At 38.3% G+C, this 17,500-nt stretch overlaps 1 protein-coding gene across 2 annotated transcripts in view; it reads left to right on the top strand.

The window, feature by feature from the left end:
- The first annotated feature begins 2,134 nt into the window (after positions 1-2,134).
- The window catches only part of rps6ka1 (ribosomal protein S6 kinase a, polypeptide 1), a 147,501-nt gene continuing 132,135 nt past the window's right edge, over positions 2,135-17,500 (top strand). The window contains exon 1 of one of the 2 annotated variants that reach the window (XM_061968240.2): positions 2,135-2,666. In XM_061968240.2, coding sequence (XP_061824224.1) covers positions 2,604-2,666 — 63 coding nt within the window. In that variant the 5' untranslated portion in view covers positions 2,135-2,603. The remainder of the gene's footprint in view (positions 2,667-17,500) is intronic. The other variant, XM_061968241.2, reaches the window with a different exon arrangement.

Genomic DNA, 17,500 nt, shown 5'->3' with positions numbered 1-17,500 from the left:
TTTTCTGTGCCCTTAAGCGTTAATTATGTAATGTTCTTTAGCCTTTAACCACTGAAGCCTTCCAGAAAACATGCAGCCACATGTCAGGGCAAAACCGTAAGCACACCTGTAGAAGGTAGAACCAAGCAGACCTGATTTATGATCGTTTTACTTGATGGTTAGCTACATGTTCATTGTGTTGTGTCGATTTCATTGTGATTTATTCATATTATCATCTTCCCCTGCAGTGTTGAATAGACGGGGAGGTATTTGATTGATTGATTGATTTTTGATTGAAACATTTTATTAGTAGATTGCACAGTGAAGTACATATTCCGTACAATTGACCACTAAATGGTAACACCCGAATAAGTTTTTCAACTTGTTTAAGTCGGGGTCCACTTAAATTGATTCATGATACAGATATATACTATTTTCATAATACAGTCATCACACAAGATAATCATAACAGTATATAAATTGACTTATTTACATTATTTACAATCCGGGGTGTGGGATATGGAGGGGGGGTTAAGTTTGGTTGGAATCAACACTTCAGTCATCAACAATTGCATCATCAGAGAACTAATTAAAAATAATATATTGGTAGTTAGAACTGAACTGCCTTATGCTGATAGGTGTTTCTAATAATTGGCTACTTGGGAGGGGGTGAATATAAAAAGTTATCCAAGTATAATGCAGTGAAATGCATTATATCATTTAATCTGGAAAATGTAATAACAATTTTTAATGTTATTTTTCGTAATATATATATATACCGTATATATGGAGCCTATCTCAGTTGCATTCGGGCGATGTAATGTAATATTTGATATTGTAATTCTGTTTTATTATTACTATTTTTTTTATATTTTAACTACACTATATAGTTGTGCTTGCATTGCACCAGTTTAGGGATTTTTATTTATTTATTTATTTTTAACATTCTGTCCCTATGTTTGAATAAACTTCATTGTATATTTTTCCAGATCTCAAGTAGCCTTTGGAGTGCATTAAGCTACCCAAGGGGTAATTAAACCCCTGAAAAAATTATGGAATCATCAGACTTGGAGGATGTTCATTCAGTTGTTTAATTTTGTAGAAGAAAATTAGATAACAGACGTGACACAAGATTATATTCATTTCAAATGAAATAAATACTTCAATTCAATTCAATTCAAATGGCAACTTTCTGACTTTAAAAAACACTAAATAAACAAGAATATAAATAGTGGTAGTCAGTAACAATTTATTTTTTTAGATCAAGCAGAGTGAAATAATTATGGAATCACTTAATTCTGAGCAATCAAATATAGAATCAGCCTGTATATTTTCATTTTCAAAGGTAACTCCTGCATCAGATTAAATATGTTCATTAGTCTGCAGTTAAAAAGTGGTGTTCACACCGTGGAGAGCTGTTGTTTTCTGTCTCATTTTGTCCACCAAACTTAACGTTGTGCATGAATGCACAAAGGTGAATTTTGTTGATGTTATTGACTTGTGTGGAGTGCTAATCTGACATATTTGGTCACTGCATGACTGCAAGCTAGTCGATGCTAACATGCTATTTAGGCTAATTATATGTACATATTGCATCATTATGCGTCATCTGTAGGTATATTTGAGGTCATTTAGTTTCCTTTAAGTCCTCTTAATTCAATGTATATCTCATGACACACTATCTGTATGTAGTATGGCTTTTAATTTGTTGCGGCTCCAGACAGATTTGTTTTTGTATTTTTGGTCCAATATGGCTCTTTCAACATTTTGGGTTGCCGACCCCTGGTATAGGCTCATATTCTTCTCAGTATCATTTTGTTGTATTCAATATTTAAATAAAATTAACACAAATTCAATCGTAGTCCTGCGTTGTATGCGGAATATTATCAAATTAAAGAGAATATCAATTTAAAAAAAAAAATATAAACTTCTTCAAAAATCACTTGATACTGGTGCTGTGTTTACTCGATATCAAAATGTGTAGTATCGCCCACCTCTGCAACTGAATAGCATTTTACATACATTTTGTTAAAGCGGGTTGTTTTTTTTATATTATAATGGCATGACGTAGTTGAAGTTCACCTCTCCACCGCGTGATGGCGACATAGGACCCGGGCGGACCAAGCAGCTATAGGGGGGAAAAGAGCGAAGGAGGGCAGGATGAAACCGTGTGTGTGTGTGCCAGTAGCAGCTTGGAGGCTGCGTGGATCTTCACTACTACCGCGGAGCAGCAGGAACAGGAGTAGCTCGGATTCGAATGTGAAGCTACTCCGGATTTGGGTACACGATTTTTATCAAAAGGAGCGACGATATTTTTTTTTTTTATATTCACGCACGTCTCTTGAAGCCCGAGTAGCCCCAGACTGCCTCACCTGGATCCACGTTAGTCTTTATACTGCACCGGATTATCACTTTGGACCGAGCCAAATCAAATCAAAGGATTGCACCTGTTTATTGAAGCCCCGGGGTGGTGCTAGCTACACTTTTCTCCCGTGTGTGTGTGTGTGTGTGTGTGAGATCCTTCACACTGGAGAACCGGACCTGAGCACTAGGTCATCGAACACAGACCCAAAGCCAATAAGTTGTACAGCTTCGAGGAAGGAAATCTGCTAAAAAAAAAAAAAATGCCTCTTGCACAGATCGCCGAGCCATGGCCCACTATGGAACTAGTGCAGCTTGAAACCGAGGTAACATTTGTTTAGATTTCTTTTGGTCTTTTTCAACTCCCCCCTCCCCATGTTTGACTTTTCAAACCGCAGCATGGTTCTCATCTTGCTTCTCTACTACAACGACACCCACTTTGCAACCTTGTGCTGTGTAAAAATGCAAAATGTGTCCAATCTTCTATCCCTCTCATAGTTGACTTGTAACAATATCCTAAAGCCACCACTGTGATGAAACTAGTTTGCTGCTTTAAAGCAAAACGCAACCTTATCATGTTGATGAAAACTATATTCATTTATTTACAAACCCCGTTTCCATATGAGTTGGGAAATTGTGTTAGATGTAAATATAAACGGAATACAATGATTTGCAAATCCTTTTCACCCTATATTCAATTGAATGCACGACAAGATGTTTGATGTTCAAACTCATAAACTTTTTTTTTTTTTTGCAAATAATAATTAACTTAGAATTTCATGGTTGCAACACATGCCAAAGTAGTTTGGAAAGGGCATGTTCACCACTGTGTTACATGGCTTTTTATTTTAACAACACTCAATAAACGATTGGGAACTGCTAATTGTTGAAGCTTTGAAAGTGGAGTTCTTTCCCATTCTTGTTTTATGTAGCGCTTCAGTCGTTCAACAGTCCGGGGTCTCCGCTGTCGTATTTTACGCTTCATAATGCGCCACACATTTTCAATGGGAGACAGGTCGGGACTGTAGGCGGGCCAGGAAAGTATCCGCACTCTTTTTTTTACAAAGCCACGCTGTTGTAACACGTGCTGAATGTGGCTTGGCATTGTCTTGCTGAAATAAGCAGGGGCGTCCATGAAAAAGACGGAGCTTAGATGGCAGAATATGTTGTTCCAAAACCTGTATGTACCTTTCAGCATTAATGGTGCCTTCACAGATGTGTAGGTTACCCATGTCTTGGGCACTAATACACCCCCATACCATCACAGATGCTGGCTTTTGAACTTTGCGCCAATAACAGTCTGGATGGTTCGCTTCCCCTTTGGTCCCGATGACACGATGTCGAATATTTCCAAAAACAATTTGCAATGTGGACTCGTCAGACCACAGAACACTTTTCCACTTTGTATCAGTCCATCTTAGATGATCTCGGGCCCAGAGAAGCCGGCGGCGTTTCTGGATGTTTTTGATAAATGGCTTTCACTTTGCATAGTAGAGCTTTAACTTGCACTTACAGATGTAGCGGCGAACTGTATTTAGTGACAGTGGGTTTCTGAAGTGTTCCTGAGCCCATGTGGTGATATCCTTTAGAGATTGATGTCGGTTTTTGATACAATGCCGTCTGAGGGATCGAAGGTCATGGTCATTCAACGTTGGTTTCCGGCCATGCCGCTTACGTGGAGTGATTTCTCCAGATTCTCTGAACCTTTTGATGATATTATGGAGCGTAGATGTTGAAATCCCTAAATTTCTTGCAATTGCACTTTGAGAAACGTTGTTCTTAAACTGTTTGACTATTTGCTCACGCAGTTGTGGACAAAGGGGTGTACCTCGCCCCATCCTTTCTTGTGAAAGACTGAGCATTTTTTGGGAAGCTGTTTTTATACCCAATAATGGCACCCACCTGTTCCCAATTAGCCTGCACACCTGTGGGATGTTCCAAATAAGTGTTTGATGAGCATTCGTCAACTTTATCAGTATTTATTGCCACTTTTCCCAACTTCTTTGTCACGTGTTGCTGGCATCAAATTCTAAAGTTAACGATTATTTGCACAAAAAAAAATGTTCATCAGTTTGAACATCAAATATGTTGTCTTTGTAGTGCATTCAATTGAATATGGGTTGAAAATGATTTGCAAATCATTGTATTCCGTTTATATTTACATCTAAGACAATTTCCCAACTCATATGGAAACGGGGTTTGTAGATGAGCTGCACTCAAAAGTGCTCATGGTGGCATAAAGTTACTGTAAAGTGCTTTCAAATTATTACATTTTAAAAGCAGATTAATCGCACTTTCTAATTCTGATTAATCACGTTTAATCGCAGTAAAATACTTGTTTGGATAATTCAAATCAACTTTTTAAAAATTGACTGATTGATTGAGAAGTTTATTGACATCTTAAATAGGGATGTCCGATAATATCGGACTGCCGATATTATCCGCCGATAAATGCTTTAAAATGTAATATCGGAAATGATCGGTATCGGTTTCAAAATTATCAGTATCGGTTTCAAAAAGTGAAATGTATGACTTTTTAAAACGCCACTGTGTACACGGACGTAGGGAGAAGTACAGAGCACCAATTAACCTTGAAGGCACTGCCTTTGCGTGCCGGCCCAGTCACATAATATCTACGGCTTTTGGCACACACAAGTGAATGACATGCATACTTGGTCAACAGCCATACAGGTCACACTGAGGGTGGCCATATAAACAACTTTAACACTGTTACAAATATACGCCACACTGTGAACCCACACCAAACAAGAATGACAAACACATTTGGGGAGAACATCCGCACCGTAACACAACATAAACTAATTTTCGACCATTCTTCCAAAAGCGCATTGGTGAGGTCACACACTGATGTTGGTCGAGAAGGCCTGGCTCTCAGTCTTCGTTCTAATTCATCCCAAAAGTGTTCTATCAGGTTTAGGTCAGTACTCTGTGCAGGCCAGTCAAGTTCATCCACACCAGACTCTGTCATGCATGTCTTTATGGACCTTGCTTTGTGAACTGGTGTGCAGTCATGTTGGAAGAGGAAGAGGCCCGCTCCAAACTGTTCCCACAAGGTTGGTAGCATGGAATTGTCCAAAATGTTTTGGTATCCTGGAGCATTCAAAGTTCCTTTCACTGGAACTAAGGGGCCAAGCCCAACTCCTGAAAAACAACCCCACACCATAATTCCTCGTCCACCAAATTTCACACTCGGCACAATGCAGTCCGAAATGTACCGTTCTCCTGGCAACCTCCAAACCCAGACTCGTCCATCAGATTGCCAGATGGAAAAGTGTGATTAATCACTCCAGAGAACGCGTATCCACTGCTCTAGAGTCTAGTGGCGACGTGCTTTACACCACTGCATCCAGCGCTTTGCATTGGAATTGGTTACGTATGGCTTAGATACAGCTGCACAGCCATGGAAACCCATTCCATGAAGCTCTCTGCGTACTGTACGTGGGCTAATTGGAAGGTCACATGAAGTTTGGAGCTCTGAAGCAACTGACTGTGCAGAAAGTTGGCGACCTCTCTGCACTATGCACTTCAGCATCCGCTCACCCCTCTCTGTCAGTTTACATGGCCTACCACTTGGTGGCTGAGTTGCTGTTGTTCCCAAATTCTTCCATTTTCTTATAATAAAACCGACAGTTGACTTTGGAATATTTAGGAGGGAGGAAATTTCACGACTGGATTTGTTGCACAGGTGGCATCCTATGACAGTTCCACACTGGAAAATCCCTGCTCAAAATAATAAATAATAATAATATATTTTATTTTGTTACACACTTTTCATTGAAGTAAATCTTTAATTGCTGCAGTACAAACTGATATTTCAAACAGTAAAAGCTTAGCCATTAAAACAGATAAAATACTAAGACTAAAACACTATCAGTGAAGCATAAGAAACATAAAACATACAAAACAGTAGGTTTTCTCACAGTGTGTCAGTTCTTTAAAAAATACTTGGTCAAAAGATTTCAGTGTGTGTGAGTACTTTTTGAGCACATTCAACAATACTGTGGTTATAATGATAGCCATAATAATTCTAGTTGCAATAACCGTGATTCGGACATACAGTAGATCACTTTTAAAAGTGATTTTCTTTTAATTCGTTTTTATTTTGTTTTTCATGTTAATGATGTGCATTTATTAAAAAAAAAAAAAAGTTTATGGCAGGCAGCAAAATTATTTACTTCAATTGTTTCCCATAAAATAACTTTTTTTTAGATCACTCGGATTACTCGAAACAACTAATCGATAGATTACTCGATTACTAAAATAATCGATCGCCGCAGCCCCAATCTGAAACCCTGTTTCGGTGTATTTTGAACCAAACTTTAAGTACATTTTATTTATAAACTGTTTTTTTAAAGATAAAAGTCACTCAGTGCTGTACAAAACATGGGTGAATTTAAAACAACAATTACTTTAAAACAACAGGGCTCATAAAAAGGATTTTTTTAAAGTAGATAAAGAATCAAGGAGTATGTGTGCTCAAAATGAATTGTGTGATTAATATATTCTATATTTTGTGACAAATTACATGAGTTAACTTTGAAAGCCCTGGTAAGAAAAGAATAACATTTCACAATGATTGTGCAATGGAACCTTCAAGGGCAAACACACTTTATTGTCGGTCTTTGTTTAGATTACAAAACACATTTCTTCCGCATAAACAATTGTGCAAGAAACTATCATAACATGCACAGGCGGTGTTTTAAGTAATGTCTGAACATTAACAAGTGTTAAGAATGCTTAACCACTGTTAAATGTAAAAATGTTACCTTTTGCATGCACTAACAGGGATGGGTAACACTAACGACTAATGCTGGCCATTGACTTGGACTTTACCATCTTCAGTTTCCTTGGATTTCCACTCCTGCTTGCGACACTATCTTTTTTTTAATGTGTGTAGCAGAAAAGCCACACGAAGCAAAAATGCATAAAACTGGAAAAATAACAAGTGAAGGAAGTTAATCAACATATTCTAGTCTTAAAGGGGAACTTTCACTTTTTTTTTTAAAATGTTGCCTATCGTTCACAATCATCATGACGACGGATGGATTTTTCTTTTTTAATGCATTCTAAATAATTAATAAACGTAAATAAAAGTCAGTTTACAGCGGCGCCAAAGGGAGCTCCATTATTCCAGCAATAAAATTCGATAAATAACCATTCAAAAAGCGCCAACAATACTCAATTTACATTTTGTGACTTGAATATTAACCAAGTACCGTATTTTTCGGAGTATAAGTCACTCCGGAGTATAAGTCGCACCGGTCAAAAATGCATAATAAAGAAGGAAAAAAACATATAAGTTGCACTGGAGTATAAGTCGCATTTTTGGGGGAAATTTATTTGATAAAACCCAACACCAAGAATAGACATTTGAAAGGCAATTTAAAATAAATAAAGAATAGTGAACAACAGGCTGAATAAGTGTACGTTATATGAGGCATAAATAACCAACTGAGAACGTGCCTGGTATGTTAACATAACATATTATGGTAAGAGTCATTCAAATAACTATAACATATAGAACATGCTATACGTTTACCAAACAATCTGTCACTCCTGATCGCTAACTCCCATGAAATCTTATACGTCTAGTCTCTTACGTGAATGAGCTAAATAATGTTATTTGATATTTTACGGTAATGTGTTAATAATTTCACACATAAGTCGCTCCTGAGTATAAGTCGCACCCCCGGCCAAAACTACGAAAAAAAATGCGACTTATTGTCGGAAAAATACGGTATTAGTGATATTGTTATTATAAACGCTAACGCAGACAAACTATTTCAAGCGGCACCGTGATCACTACCTATGTTGACATCATCGAGTGGTCTGCTGCTTCCTTGCTTTAAAATCAGAATCAGAAATACTTTATTAATCACTGGGGGGAAATTAAAATTTATGTTAGCTAATGGTTCTCTCTTGGTTAATTAAAACCAAACCTGGAACTCACGTTAAGGGAACATTAGCATTAATGCCGCATTTTAGAACCGTCTGTATTACTTTATTTAACATACGTAAATAATCAATGTTTGGAGATTTGTGCATCGATTCATGAATTGCCTACGTTTTAATTGTGACGCATTGGAGAGTCGATACCGCACCTTAAATTGGAGTCCTTAATCTCGTTTAGTGCTGCAACTAATGATTAATTTGATAATCGATTAATCTGTCGATTATTACTTCGATTAATCGATTAATAATCGGATAAAAGAGACAAACTACATTTCTATCCTTTCCAGTATTTTATTGAAGAAAAAAAACAGCATACTGGCACCATACTTATTTTGATTATTGTTTCTCAGCTGTTTGTACATGTTGCAGTTTATAAATAAAGGTTTATAAAAAAAATAATAATAATAAAAAAAAAATTGCCTCTGTGCATAGCATAGATCCAACGAATCGATGACTAAATTAATAGCCAACTATTTTTATAATCGATTTTAATCGATTTGTTGTTGCAGCCCTAATCTCGTTATATGCAAATATAATGGCAATAAAGTCCATTCTATTCTTTTCTATTCTATTCCAGTGCCTTTTTATACAGAACCCAATTGAAAGGAAACTAATCCCAAGTCAAACTGTCGCAAGTGTTTAAGTAATATTTTAATAATCATTCATCTTAAAAGCGTTCCTAAACACTTTAAAACAATAACAATTCAAAAAAATACCATTTTGGTAACAAGTCACTATGCGAAAAGCAGCTAGTGAGTCCACGCTTAACGCTATTGGCTAATGTTAACGATCAATTTAATTGCTCAGGCCTCAGTTTTACAAAAATATTGTCACTCATGCTTACTTAGCTGTCTTTTGTGCGTGTGTCGTAAAAATAAAACAAACAAAGCAAATAAAGCCAAGCAAGACGCTAAACCTGAGGTGAATTATTTCCTTTTGATGCTAAAATTAAAAAGTATTCCAACCTGTCGTACAATTGTTTCCTTTCATGCGGCAGCAACATTAGCACTCGTGTTTGGAATGACGTCGTAGAGAATTCTTGTCAAACAGTGACAATTTCTTTCAACACAACAAAGCAGAATTAAATAAAAAATGACAGAATTTGAATTCCGTATTTTTATAACCTTTTTGGGTGTGCAAATTGTTACGAATGGCTGTGTTCTGTATGTTGACAACTTGTGGAACAGCTTGCGCGGGGTGACATGTAATATTCATGCTTTGTTGTCGTTGATCTGGCCCTTTGTGTTGCTGTGGTACACCGTAATACACAATGTCCTCAGTACGCTCTGGCCATGTCCGCACGAACACGGATGTATTTAAAAAAATGCACCTTTTCTTCACCGCAGTGTTTAAAGTTGCCAATCAGAAGCCTGAAGCATCAACCGCATTCTATTGCCTCTGTCAATAATGGTGATATATTAGGTCAGAGGTGTCCAAAATGTGTCCCGGGTGCCAATTGTGGCCCACAGCTAGAGTTGTGTTAACCTGCAGCATAGTGTCGTGAAAAAATCCAACCAAAAAAACAAGTAAAAATGTACAAAGAGCAAAAAGATGTAATGAGAAAAAGCTGACATTGTGATCCTAATAACTAATGATAAAATTGAAAAATAAATAAATAAAAAGTTAAGTTTTGTCTTTAAATATATGTTTGTTTTTATTTGTTTCATTTTTTTTTTTTTTTTTTACAAACTGGTAAAAAATATCAAAATAAGTATGCTAGGACTTTTTAGTAGGTGTGTTTGGCAAATGCAGCTTTTTTCTTTTAATGCTGATCACAAACGCTGACCCCCTCTGGCTGACAATGTATTTATTTTTAGTCCCCCTGCTGACAAGCGAGCAGCTAATTATATGTTTCTATACACAGTGTGGAGCAGCTCTCGTAAGCTGATTACGATAACCTCTAATAAAGCAAATAAATTACATTTAATAGTATCTTAAGTAGTATTATCACTGGAGGACAAGGCTAAACATGTTACACACACAAAATCAAGTTAGGAGCAGGCATGCTAGTAGCTAAGCTAACGGCTAAACTACCATGAAAAACCAAGAAATGCGTCCTCAGTAAAGTGTAGATGGAACCTTGTCACAGCAGAAAGTAAGCAGATATTAACAGGAAATTAACAAGTAGATTAAGGATAATATAACAACTGTTGGTGTGTCAGCATTGTCGCAGTCAGTACACGACATGAACGAGGAGGGCAGCTCATCTATAATTTGTTGCCGTGGATACCAGGGGTTGTATCAGTATGTGATGGATACTAGAGTGATTAGGTCTATATTTACATTTTCTCAAAATAATTTTCCTTGGCCTGGAAAAGTTGAACCCTGTTGTAGGTGACAAACAAATTAGTGTAATATCTAATAATACATTTAATTCATAGTGAATTATTTTATAATTTTTTTAGAATATGTCAAGTCCCAATAAAAAACAAATTGATGGCTGAAAATGGCCCTCAGGCTGCACTTTGGACAACATTGTGTTAGAGCAGGGGTTTTTAACCTTTTTGACCTCGGTGCCCAACTTTTCCACTACAGAGAGGCCGGAGTCCACTCAAATATCAACACTGAATTAGTAATCTTACTTATAATTTTAATCGCATTCAATAATTATATCCAATCTACTTACATTTTACAACAAATGGTACAAAAGCATGTGTTAATCACAAAGATTATTATCAAGGCATAAGTCAGGCTGATTAAAAAATAAATATTAATCAAATATACTGCAAAAGATTTGACTCATAAAAACTGATGACACATACACTTTACATACAGTGCTAAAATAAAACATTCTAACTAAATTATTGATAAATATGTTTGTTAAATAAACTGTCAATAAAATTTAAGTGCGAAAAATACAGCTTCATCACTTTAGTCATATTTTTTGCACTTAAGACACTTCTCTGTGACTTTAATTCTAGACTTCTTCTGTTTGATATTGTTATTACTGCCACAAGTGGCAGAAAAGTGTACCGCTGCAGCCAATACGAACCACGGCTGAGGAACAGATATTTTTTGGTGGCCCTCTAGTGGGCCCCAGCACTATGGTTAGGAAACACTGTGTCACTTAGTGCAGTGTTTTTCAACCTTTTTTGAGCCAAGGCATATTTTTTTAATAAAGAAAATACAGAGGCACACCACCAGCAGAAAACGTTAAAAAATGAAACTCCACCAGGTCGTTGTGCATTATTTTGAGTTTGTTGTTGTTTTCCTGTGTGAAGTGCTTTAGTTCCTGTCTTGCGCTGTTATTTTGATGGCCCTTCCTGTTTTGTTGGTGTTTTCCTGTAGCAACTTCACGCCTTCCTTTGAGTGCTGTTGCCTGACCTGCTTTGTATTGGCAAACAGGACTATTTCAGTTGTGCGGACGCTATCCTTCTTTGTGGGGACATTGTTGATTGTCATGTCATGTACGGATGTACTTTGTGGACGCCATCTCGGCTCCAGACGCTTTTAAGTCTTTGCTGTCGTCCAGCATTCTGTTTTTGTTTACTTTGTAGCCAGTTCAGTTTTACTTTTGTTTTGCATAGCCCTATGCTGCAGTGCCTTTTCCTAGCGGCACTTGTATTTTGTTTATTTTTGGTTTAAGCATTAGATACCTTTTTACCTGCACACCGTCTCCCGCTGTGCTCTGCATATTGGGATCACGACAAACCATCCTCGTCTCACCCGACGCGTTCCGACTTCTACAAAGCAATGAACTACCTGCTGCCACCTACTGATATGGAGTATTACATGATTACCCTGCCGAGCTCTATACAGCGCAGACACTCGACAAAGGCAATTTTTTTGCAGATTATAATTATTGATTTGCAAAAATATATTTTTTGGACACGGGGCACAGTGGTTGGAAAAACACTGACTTAGAGCATATGGAGCAATTGCCTCTCATCTCTTGGCAGGAAAATGGAGCATGTTCCAAAATGTCATGGTGGTCTTAGAAGTTGACTCATCAAATGCATGTTAATGACTTTCTCTCATTCATTATTACGCGTATGAGAAGTAAGCCGTGACAGAGATTCAGTCATTGACAGAAAAAGTGAGTCACTCGCATTGTGTGATTATGTATGTGTGAAATTGCTATCATGCACTTGTCGGCAGCACCTCTGAACAGATGGTGGCGCTGACCCTGTAAAGCGTGTCAAGTGGTATTGCCTGCCTTTTTATTGCCTGATTGATGGGAAAATGTGTAACAGAAAAAAAACAACCCACAAACTGTTGTTTTTTTTTATAGTATTGTAGGAAGGGATGCGGTCTTTCCTCGCAGACCATCGATCCCCCCAGGCTGTAATGAATTTGATCACACCAGCCGCTGCCAGTGCAACTGGGACGAGTGCCATTTAGGTCCAGTCTGTTAGTCGGCCTCAGGACCGATTGAGCAGAAAAGAGCCAACTTGTGGGTCCATGCCAAGCGAGCATCTTGTCGCTAAGGCTCCACGGAGATGTGGCTATATGGGACAGACCGAGAGATGCTATGTTGGCGACTATGTTGCCTTTGCCTGAGTTAAGCGGCCTGCTGCGTTGCGACATGCCAGTAAGGCTGAGCGATATTGACGATAATAGGGGTGTAATGATTCGTTTGATTCAATTCGATATTGGCGGTTGCCGATACGATTTAGGCTTTGATTGATTGATTGAGACTTTTTTTAGTAGGTTGCACAGTGAAGTACATATTCCGTACAATTGACCACTAAATGGTAACACCCGAATAAGTTTTTCAACTTGTTTAAGTCGGGGTCCACTTAAATTCATTCATGATACAGATATATACTATCAGATATATACTATCATCATAATACAGTCATCACACAAGATAATCATCAGAGTATATACATTGAATGATTTACATTATTTACAATCCGGGGTGTGGGATGTGGAGGGGGTGGGGGGGTTAGGTTTGGTTGTAATCATCACTTCAGTCATCAACAATTGTATCATCAGAGAAATGGACATTGAAACAGTGTAGGACTGACTTGGTAGGATATGTACAGCCTGTAGTGGACATAGAGAGAGAGAGAGATCAGAAAGCATAAGAAAAAGTATCCACATTTGATTATTTACATTTGATTATTAACAACAATCCGAGGAGGGTGTTAGTTTAGGGTTGAAGTTGCCTGGAGGTGTACTTTTAGTGCGGTTTTGAAGGAGGATAGAGATGCCCTTTCTTTTACACCTGTCGGGAGCGCATTCCACATTGATGTGGCATAGAAGGAGAATGAGTTAAGACCTTTGTTAGATCGGAATCTGGGTTTAACGTGGTTAATGGAGCTCCCCCTGGTGTTGTGGTGATGGCGGTCATTTACGTTAAGGAAGTAGTTTGACATGTATTAGGGAGGGAAGCGGATTTTATAGACTAAGCTCAGTGCAAGTTGTTTTACTCTGTCCTCCACCCTGAGGCACAATCTAATTTTTTTAGAATCGATAGTAACGTTTTAGCAAAAAATAATCAACCAGTGTGACTGAAATAAATACTGTATATTGGACACTGCAGGTAAAGCTTCTTTTATTCCTGTTATTTCTTGTAAGGGAATTAGGTATAAATGAATTATTGATACAAACAAGCACGTAAACAACAATTAATGGCCAATGCATTCACATCTTATTTGAATAAAGTGCAACCAACTCTTTAGGTTGAATTAACAATAGGAAACATTTCTGCTCACATTCTCAACATTCAAAATATTTTCAAGGCAAGTACAGTAACCAACATTTTATCAGTAGATTCCCCGACCCGGCCATACAGTATCTGTTCTCTGCCCTTGCGTCGCCGGTGATTGACAGTGTCCCAGGTGTGCGGAGTTGCCGCATATGTCAGCAGCCAAATTAGCAGCCTTTGTAACACATTTTGAAATGCTTCTAGTATCAATTACAGTACATAAACTCGAAATAAGTATTTCATTCTGAAAACCAGCAATATTCAACTTGCATTTCGTAAATTAAGCGTCCTTGGGATGGTGCAGAATCTTTGAACAAGATATTCTATGTAGGGAAAAAAATATATATCTTACTTGAATGGTTATTTTCTCAATTTTAACAATTATAAACTAAAACAGACATAATAATCATTCATGCTAAAATTAATAATAATAATAATAATTCAATTTATTTATGGGCGCCTTTCTCAGCACTCAAGGTCACCTTACAACAGATACGAGATCAATCAGTCATGTGACAAACAATTGAAAAACAAATATATATCCGTAATAAAAACTGTGAAAATGAGAAGTGACATGGAGGCAATTGATTAACATGAGTAAGCTAGTTTAAAAATATATGTTTTCAGACGAGATTTGAAGGTGGCAATGAAAGAGGAGTGTCGAATGTCCAGGGGCAGAGAGTTCCAGAGGTGACTAAATGGTCTTGACCCCATGGTAACCAGGCGTGTAGGTCGGAGGATGAGCTGGATGGAGGAAGAAGACCTGAGAGAACGAAAGGGTGTCTTGATATGAAGGAGATCGGTTAGATACGGAGGGGCAAGATGTGAGGAGAAGGATCTTGGATTGGATGCGATGTTTTAATGGGGAGCCAATGGAGATGCTTCAGGACAGGTTTTATGTGACTAATGGAAGAGGTTCTAGTAATGACACGGGCAGCGGAGTTTTGAACCAGTTGTAGTTTATGGATGGACTTGTCAGGTAAACCAAAGAGTAGAGAATTATAGTAGTCCAAACGGGATGTGACCAGGGTATGAACCAGAATTTCAGCGTTGCTGAGGTAGAGAGATGGGCGTAGGCTAGACATATTGGGTAGATGGAAGTATGCTGACCGAGTGACATTATTGATATGGGACTTGAATGATAAGGTGCTATCCAGGATGACACCCAGACTCTTGACCTGGGGAGAGGGGGAAACTGATGAATTGTCAATAGAGATGGAAAAGTCAATTATTTTACAGAGGGTGGAATTTGTACCAATAAGGAGGAGTTGGGTTTTATCACTATTTAGTTTGATAAAGTTATGGGAGAACCAGCATCTAATTTCCTGAAGGCAATCTGAGAGGGGGGGGGGAGGGAGAGACATGGTGGGTTTGGTGGACAGGTAGAGCTGGGTGTCATCTGCATAGCAATGGAATTGAATATTATATTTAAAGGGGAACATTATCACCAGACCTATGTAAGCGTGAATATATACCTTGATGTTGCAGAAAAAAGACCATATATTTTTTTAACCGATTTTCGAACTCTAAATGGGTGAATTTTGGCGAATTAAACGCCTTTCTATTATTCGCTCTCGTAGCGATGACGTCACATCGGGAAGCAATCCGCCATTTTCTCAAACACATTACAAACACCGAGTCAAATCAGCTCTGTTATTTTCAGTTTTTTCGACTGTTTTCCGTACCTTGGAGACATCATGCCTCGTCGGTGTGTTGTCGGAGGGTGTAACAACACGAACAGGGACGGATTCAAGTTGCACCAGTGGCCCAAAGATGCGAAAGTGGCAAGAAATTGGACGTTTGTTCCGCACACTTTACCGACGAAAGCTATGCTACGACAGAGATGGCAAGAATGTGTGGATATCCTGCGACACTCAAAGCAGACGCATTTCCAACTGGACTGGACAGATCAGCTTTCAGGAAAAGAGAGCGGATGAGGGTATGTCTACAGAATATATTAATTGATGAAAACTGGGCTGTCTGCACTCTCAAAGTGCATGTTGTTGCCAAATGTATTTCATATGCTGTAAACCTAGTTCATATTTGTTAGTTTCCTTTAATGCCAAACAAACACATACCAATCGTTGGTTAGAAGGCGATCTCCGAATTCGTCCTCGCTTTCTCCCGTGTCGCTGGCTGTCGTGTCGTTTTCGTCGGTTTCGCTTGCATACGGTTCAAACCGATATGGCTCAATAGCTTCAGTTTCTTCTTCAATTTTGTTTTCGCTACCTGCCTCCACACTACAACCATCCGTTTCAATACATGCGTAATCTGTTGAATCGCTTAAGCCGCTGAAATCCGAGTCTGAATCCGAGCTAATGTCGCTATAGCTTGCTGTTCTATCCGCCATGTTTGTTTGTATTGGCATCACTGTGTGACGTCACAGGAAAATGGACGGGTGTATATAACGATGGTTAAAATCAGGCACTTTGAAGCTTTTTTTAGGGATATTGTGTGATGGGTAAAATTTTGAAAAAAACTTCGAAAAATAGAATAAGCCACTGGGAACTGATTTTTAATGGTTTTAACCCTTCTGAAATTGTGATAATGTTCCCCTTTAAGGAAAAATTGGCCAAGAGCTAAAATTAAGATACGTAAATAGCTCTTAAAACTAGGGAGATTTCTAGACACAAAATGTTAGATAATAATGATAATATTAAATGGCAAATAATTTGCATTGTACACTGTCAGTCTTAGTCTCTTTTATAGGTCCTCAATGTCATGTATGATTCTATTGATTTTTCTGGTTCAAGGCTCTTGACGCAGCCTGAGCGGTTGAAGGTCAAACTGTTACAATTTTCCTTCATGTTTGTTAATTATTTTACTCCTTGGTGGGCAGCGCTACATGGTGTACCCAAATCAAAATGCCAAGAGAAGAAACTGAGGAAGTAGTAAATATTTAGTTGATGATTTGCTTTTATTTCTGACGTCTGTCAGGCAATGACGTCTGATAGGGAGTGAATCAGCTCTGATAGTAAAGCGGGAATAATCATCCCCACCTTGCCCGCCGGTGACTCAAGCTTTCCTGCAATGGCCGCTAGCATTATTCAAGATCTTGCATCGGTCCACAGGGTTGGGCCGCCGCTAGATTAGCTGTATTGCAGTGATTCTCAACTGGTCTTTGATATGACGCTCGCAAACGAGTCTCGTCTTTTGAACAGCTTATTGTAAGTCACTGATTTAGAGGAGCTGGTGCTCAACGGGGTTTAGGTCTTGAGGACACATACTAGACTAGACCACTCCGTCACATGCGGCTTCTTCAGCAAGGGACTTGATGATCTTGGTGGTGTGTTTGGGTTCCGTATCGTGTTGGGAAACTGCCATGGAGGTTCATGGTATTTTTCACAATGTCATAGCTAGGGATATAATGATAACCGCGGTAAAACTCCCAACAGTTTATTACCGTTTAAAAAAAAAAAATCGGATAACTTGGATAAACTCATAGACTGACTGGCGCCAGCTCGCTAGCCTAAATGCTAACATGAAAACAAGAGACATTAACGTATTTCCCCGATAAGAAACAACATACCACAA

This window comes from Nerophis lumbriciformis, linkage group LG08 (assembly GCF_033978685.3).
Source record: "Nerophis lumbriciformis linkage group LG08, RoL_Nlum_v2.1, whole genome shotgun sequence".
NCBI lineage: Eukaryota > Metazoa > Chordata > Actinopteri > Syngnathiformes > Syngnathidae > Nerophis > Nerophis lumbriciformis.
This window is presented reverse-complemented; position numbering and strand designations above follow the sequence as displayed.